Source organism: Geosmithia morbida (assembly GCF_012550715.1).
Source record: "Geosmithia morbida isolate 1262 chromosome Unknown scaffold_7, whole genome shotgun sequence".
Classification (NCBI taxonomy): domain Eukaryota; kingdom Fungi; phylum Ascomycota; class Sordariomycetes; order Hypocreales; family Bionectriaceae; genus Geosmithia; species Geosmithia morbida.
In genome coordinates, this window is record NW_023336194.1 from 558,417 (window position 1) to 565,422 (window position 7,006).

A 7,006-nucleotide genomic window follows, 5' to 3' on the forward strand; every position below is an offset into this window, starting at 1 on the left:
AAGACAGCAAGGACAACAAGGTATAGAATGTAGAGAAGGAGATGTAAAGAAGGAGAAGAAAAGAGAAGAACACAAATCAAACACCCCGGATTTTTTTCTTTTGCATCTCACAAGCCAGACAAGAACGATGAGGTCTATCTGAAAGGACCAACGTAAACAGCAGCAAAGATAAAAAAGGGATATATGAAAATGATGAGAAGGAAGGAATTAGACAAGATGAGACAGATATAAACATTGAACCGGGCTAGCATGTCTTTCTCTTCTTCTTCTCCCTATGAACTGACAGTGTAATTGATAATATACTGGCAGAAGACGGGGGAGGGGAAAAAAGACAAACGGCTCTGCACATTATTCTTTTTTTTTCTTCTTTTGGGGAGGTGGAGGCCGGGGGAGGGGTGGTGAACGTCTCTTTTTCCTTTCAACGTCGAATAGAATCAGACAGGGAGAGATAAGAAACAAGAAGGGGGGAGGGGGAGAGGAAAAAAAGAAGAGACAAAGAAGATGATGAAGAGGAGAAGAAAAAAAAAACTATAGCTCCCAAAACGAGGCAGGCTGGGAAGTCTGCTCCATACCATCTGGACTCTCACCAACGATACCGTCATTGTAATTCGGCATCCAGAAAGCCGGGTCGTCCTCCACCAGAGACATTCCCGTGCCGGCAATGGGGTTGTGATCCGCGGCTCCCTTGTAGAAGCTGTCGTAGTCTATGCTGCTCAGGTCGGCGGGGGCGTTGCCGCCGCCGCCGCCGCCGCCGCCGCCCAGCATGCCCTGACGCATGAAGCTCCCGGCAAAGTCGTCCGCTCCGGACATGACGTCCTCCACCTCGGAGACGTCGCCGGACGTCGAGGTCGTGTTGACCAGGTGGGGCAGATGCTCCGAGTTGCTGCCAAAGTCGGTGAAGTTGGCAAAGCTCTGGGTGCCCGTCTGGCTGTAGCTCGAGGGGCCGAAGCTGTCGCCGGGGAAGTCGTAGTGGCTCCAGTCGACCGACGCGTTGCTCAGGCCGGCGCTGTAGAGGGGGGCGTCGGTGTCCGGGGAGAAGCCGGCGCCGAACAGGTCGAAGGAGCTCCCGCCGCTGCCACCGTTGTTGCGGCCGTTGCCGTTGCTGCTGTTCATGTACGACGACGGGTAGTCGATGCTGGAGAGGTCCAGGGGGGGTACGCCGCCGGCGCCACTGCTGCTGCTGCCGCCGCTGCCGCTGCCGCTGCCGCTGTTGCTGCCATCGTTGTTGTTGTTGTTGTTGTTGTTGTTGCTGCTGCTGCTGCCGCTGCTGTTGACGTTGTTGTGGAAGCCAGTCATGAGGGGGGAGGTGGCCTCGGACTTGACGCGACGCTGCTGACTTCCTCGGAGCTCCGCCATGGTGTCGGAGCCGGCGCCCAGGCTGCTGGCGCTGTTGGCCGAGTTGACGCGGTTGAGCTGGTACGGGCCGACCTTTTGCGAGGAGCGGCCGTGTTTGCTGCCGCTGCCGGACTTGGAGTGGTGTCCGCCGTGCTCGAGGCTGAGGGGGCCGTCGGAGTGGACCGTGTTGGCGCGGCGGCGGCGGGCCGCCAGCTTGGGTCGGCTCATGGCCATCCTGGGCAGCTCGCCGTCCGAGTCGGATTCCGGGACGGTGTCGAGCGTCGGCTGCTGCTGACCTGCGGTGCCCGTGACGGAGGAGGCCGAGGAGGCGGTGCTGCCGCTGCCGTCCTTCTTGGCCGAGCAGGAGCACCGTCCGCCGTGGTTGCAGCAGCACGTCTCGGTGTGGCCGTCGACCGTCGGCTGCAGGTGGGTGCACTTGCTCGTCTTCTCACCGCAGTCGCACTTGATGTGCGACGAGCGCGACTTGCGCATGGCTCTGCAGTGCGAACATTGCGAGACTGGACGTCCCTTCTTGTTGATGTGCTGGAGCGGTCGTTCTGCCGAGGTTTCCCATGTCCGTGTCAGCGTACCAGGTTCGGGTAGCTCATGTTCTTTCATGCAAGGGTTCGAAGTAAGCCGACGCGAGAGAGAGAGAGAGAGAGAGAGGTATGTGTGGTGCCTATATATATATATATGTGTGTGTGTGTGCGTGCGTGCGTGCGTGCACATTGTCTTCTCTTGTCCTGCAAGCTGCCGTGGGACTGATGCAGCCAGCCAGTGCGCCTCTATCTTTCTCTCTCTCCCTCTCTCCCTCTCTCTGCGTGTCTTGTTGGATTCTTGGCCAGATGCTCTGGTCGTGAGAACTCACCCGAATGTTGGCAGTTGCTGACGCGGTGACCGCGTACGCAAGCCTCGCAAGCCCATTTCTCTCCGTCAATGATCATTGTGTCGAGGTTGTTGGTAGTAGTGGATGACTTGAACCACGGGTGGGCGGGTGGGAAGATTGGTGATCGGTAGTGGTGAGAGATGTGATTGTGAACTAGTCGGGCGGCGAGCTTGATGCTGACGGTCGCGACCGAGGTTGACGATGCTGTTGTTATTGTTGTTGTTGCTGCTGCTGCTGCTGCTGCTGCTGTTGTTGTTGTTGTTGTTGTTGTTGTTGTTGTTGGTGGTGGTGGTGGTGATGGTGGTGTTGGTGGCGGACAGGACAAGGCTGTACTCGAGTTGCAGCCTTGGGGAGGGGGAGAGACGAGGCACCGATGGACCGAGGATGGGTAGGTGGTGGTCGTTTGTTGTGTTATATATCTTTTGGGTGGTGAGTCTGTGTTGTTTTGGAGGGGGGAGGAGGGGAGGGAAGGAAGAAGGAGAGGAAGAGGAAGAAGGGAAAAAGTGGTTTGTCGGGGAGGAAGATGTTGTAGTAATAATATGGCTGGCTTTCCGAGAGTAAGAGAGAAGTGAGTTGGTGCTCGTAATGGTAAAGAGTAGCAGAGATGTGTATTAGCTTGGGGGGGGGGGGGCCGGTTGTGACCGAATGAAACCACAAGAAGGGTTACTTTGGGGGCTTGCCGCTGGACAAGACTGAGCTCAATGGACAACGGGACAGAAGGACAGGGCAGACACAGACACGCATACACAAGGCCCAGGGTGATGCCGTTGCCTTTCAGTGGGGTTGTGGCTATTAGTCCGTTAGTACGAGTACCACCACCTGTACTCCGTTTTAAAAAGAAAAAAGAAAATCAGGGATTATTTTTTAATGAAGAAAAAAAAAAGAATTAAAAGAATTAAGAGGAAATCAAGAGTAAAATCAAAAATCAAGAGAAAAGCAATGGGGCTTAAAACAATAGCGGGCAGGCCGGTCCAGGGCTGTGTTGGTTTGAACTAGGGTGGTTTAGGTACGAGTACTAGTTGTACAGCTACGTAAGGTCCCCCCCTTCTGGGTCAAGGATTCTCGGGGCCACGGGGGGGGGGGGGGGGGGGGGGGGGGGGGGGGGGGGGGAGGGTTGTCGTTTGTGCGCGCGTGGGTGGATTCTGAAGTGAGGAGAGGAAGAGGAGCAGGAGCAGGAGCGGAGAGAAGCGATGGGGTGTGGGTTGCGCGGGTGTGGGTGGCCCGTGGTGCATGTAGGTGGGTATCGTGCAGAGTAGCTCTAGAGTGAGAGGTACCTCTCCTCTCTCTCTCTCTCTCTCTCTCTCTCTCTCTCTCTCCTTCCGTCTCTCTCTGTGTGTATCCACTCTCCATGGTAGTTACAAAGCGACAGAAAGACATTGCAACAGACTGCAACGTAAAGGTCTTATCGGTTGTACAGTACTACTACTACTACTACTACTACAGACTACCCGTACTCGTACTTCCCCGGTAACTCATCTCATACGTGATGCGGCGGGCGGGTGCGGGTGCTGCGGAGGCAAAGGGAAGGGAGAGGAAGAAAAACGAGAACAAGTATCAGGGTTGACCAGCCCAGGGTGGGATTGAAGAATTGGGGTGGTGGCGCTGGCCTTGGCTTCTTTTCCCTCTTTTTTTTTTTTTTTTGGCTTGGACAGAGTACGTATATAGATGTATGCAATAGTGATGGTAGTATGGTAGTACGTATATATATATATATATATATATACGTGTGTGTGTGTGTGTATGTATGCAGTACGGAGTACTATCAGTTATAGTAGCAATAATACGTCTTCTCTGACGGAGCACGTACGGAGTAGGTGTTCGCCGGGTTCGGTCCTGTTCTCCTCTACAATTTTTTTTTCTCTGCCCCAGAGTCCATGCTACGCTCCGTACGGAGTAGCAGACGCCCGACAGAGGGGACTGGCCAAGGTCAGAGTCCATCCCGTCCGATGACGATGCCCGTCATCGATACCGTTACTCGTACATGTACGCTATAATATTACCAGGCACTCTCAGCACCCGCGCTAGCACGAGTAATACCACTCGGGACCCTACCTGCTGGGAGGTGCATCGAACCCATTGGAAGTCCTGGAAAGTCCTCTGAAACGCTGCTAGCCACAGCTGCTAGCCACACCACACTTGCTAGTCACCTAGTGATAGTGATAGTGCTGCTGCTAGCCTGGCACTCCCACCCTCGAAAGAGTCGTTCCGGCTACGTAACGTCGATTCCTCTGCTGGAGATGATTTGATGCCTTGCTCCTTCCTCTCCCCCGCTGCTCTTCGTTCCTGCCTATGGAAAGACGAAAGAATCTTCCACGCACTACACTCCCTCCTTCTCTCCCTCTCTCACCCAACATACGTACTCATACTTCACACACACACACACACACACTCTCTCTCTCTCTCTCCCCTTCTCTCTCTTCAACCCAATCTCAAATCTCCATCTAATCAATGACCCTTTCCCGGCGCAGCTGCCGACATGTACAGTAGACATGTAGTAAATTCGATTTCTACTTCCAGGATCGCACCGTGGAACCCTCCCCCCCCAGCATCATGTCCGATGCGAAAAGGTGGGGAATGTCCGAGTACCAGGCAGGCCAAGGGGGGGGGGGGGGGGGGGGGGGGGGGGGGGGGGGGGGGGGGCGGCTTAACAGAGTAAAACAGTGGGTAGAGTACTAAAAAAGGGTACATGGCCACACTCTCCGTAATCTGTACGGATTACATGTATACATGTATCATTACGTCGTAGCATTCAATATCCTTTTTGCCTAACTTCAGTCACCCTTGAATAATTCGGGTCCCAAGGGAGGAGAGCAAGAGACTACTTCGTACTTGCTACTCTCCGTACTCGTATGCGTAGGACTTATCGACGAAACTACTCGTGTTCTGTCCCTCAATGCACTTTATGCATGACTTATGACCGTCATCAATTGTCAATTCCTGCAACTTGAGTCCTTATCTCACACAGAGGTATCGCAGGCAAAATTTACCCCCCATCTACCAGTAATTATATCCGGCTACTCCGTAACGCTCAATGCCTCGACTGTGATCTGTACTTGTACTTGGGTTATTACCAGTAAATCACCCGCCCCGATGACGGCCGATGTATCAAGACTTTTCTTTGCAAGCTACGTATCTCGGTCCAAGAAGACCTACGAGTGCATATACATGTATACCAAATAGTGGGGATGCCATCTAGCCGTACCCTCCGGACAAACTGTCGGCGGGTTTCTCAACTCGCCTTTTTTTTTTCCTCTCTCTCTAACCACAGAAAAGACTTGCAGCAAGATACCATCACCACACCCCACCCCCCCGTTCCCCAGTCATAGCAAAGCCCTAATAGTGCCCTTCCAAGTAACGTACGTCCGGACATGACGACGTATCGGCACCGAGTGCGACTAATTATTTACTCGGTAATGTCTGCAATACCTGTACGAGGCACGCAATACCTCGTAAATACCCTACCTACCACTCCCATCCTTCCTCTTTCCCTATCCAGTAATATAACAAGGCCAGGGTCGACGAAATCTTCTGCACCGGTTGGCCGAGACGGTGCGGCTGACAGGTACGGAGAACAGATTATACTCCGTGGTATGATACCCCATCCACGGCTGATGGGCAGAAACATGTAACATTACCCCGTACCCTACTCCGTACCCTACTCCGTACCCTACTCCCATAACACACTGCATCTTTCATCGTCCAAATGACCAGCAAGACTGAACCCACCCCGAAATAGAAAAGCGGCCGGTGGGGTTAAAAGGGGAGGGGGGGGGGGAGGAGGTGGGCGGCGTTGAAGGAACACTAGTACAAGCACCGACCGCTGTGAAGCTCCGTGCATCTCCGTAATGAAACGAAATCAAACGCATTCCAATCACGGAACAAACACGGACAGGTCGGACTCGGAGAACCCAAGGGGCCACATCTCAATTTCACGGAGCACATCATTTAACCCAGCACGACAGGAAACGGGTAGCCCAGGTTGCAGACGCAACTTCGGCCAACAATCGAGCAATCATCGGGGCTTTCGAGCCAAGGCAAGCTATGGCGAAATATACACGTCGCATGTACGGATACTCCCAAGGCTGTAGTATGTATGCAAAGCGAAAAAGCACGAATTCTTTTGGGTCCCTGCAACGGCAGGCTCACTCACGCCGGAGTAGGCAACTCAATGGAGCAACTCCAAGTTTCGCCCGTGACTGGAGACGGGGCCGTGGGGGTGGAGAGGGAGGGGCTCCTCTGGCTACATACTGACAATACAAGAGTTACAGCCAGCCCGGCGTTCGAATCGCGAATCACGCCGTCGATGGCCGTGCGGCATCCATCCAACCGTGTGAAGCACCCATACATGGCGCTGCTGCAGGGCTCTCGAGTGGCCTGCCTCCTCTGGCTACGACGCAGCCTCGAGCAGAAAAGGCTCCCCTCCACCCAAGTCGACAGTCGACCGCCCCGGCGCGAGCCCGGCCAAAATGGCGATCCGTTCTGGCGCCTCTTCGGGTGTTACCTAGTGGCTAGGTTAAACCTGAGCAGCAGGGCCTTCTGCGATGCTCTTTTGGTAGAGACTTGTGGGACATTTTCGTGTGCCTCCCCCACTTGTCTGCACACGCCGAAGCCAATCGTAGCTCTTGGCGACGCAGCAGGGTCGAAGACAGTCTGATTGGCTGACTCGCATGGGTGTCTGGTTCTTGTGGGGACCGAAACCAACAAGCAAGAAGCTGCCAGCAGGACAGACCCCCATCGGCTTCCTTGACCGATCCATCAAATTGGCAGATGACGGCGCTGGTGGCG

The 7,006-nt window shown here is 54.4% G+C and overlaps 2 protein-coding genes across 2 annotated transcripts; both read right to left on the reverse strand.

Annotated features, from left to right (window-relative positions):
* Positions 1–528: 528 nt before the first annotated feature.
* On the reverse strand, positions 529–2,279 carry GMORB2_7014 (Copper-fist; the record flags this gene model as incomplete). The annotated part of the gene is made up of 2 exons (XM_035468979.1): positions 529–1,892; positions 2,204–2,279. 2 exons carry the CDS (start codon positions 2,277–2,279, stop codon positions 529–531), a joined length of 1,440 nt encoding a protein of 479 aa, XP_035321359.1.
* A 95-nt stretch (positions 2,280–2,374) lies between these two features.
* GMORB2_7015 (uncharacterized protein) lies at positions 2,375–2,965 on the reverse strand (the record flags this gene model as incomplete). The annotated part of the gene is made up of 2 exons (XM_035468980.1): positions 2,375–2,390; positions 2,889–2,965. The coding sequence occupies 2 exons, from the start codon at positions 2,963–2,965 to the stop codon at positions 2,375–2,377; spliced, it is 93 nt and encodes a 30-aa protein (XP_035321360.1).
* Positions 2,966–7,006: the final 4,041 nt, after the last annotated feature.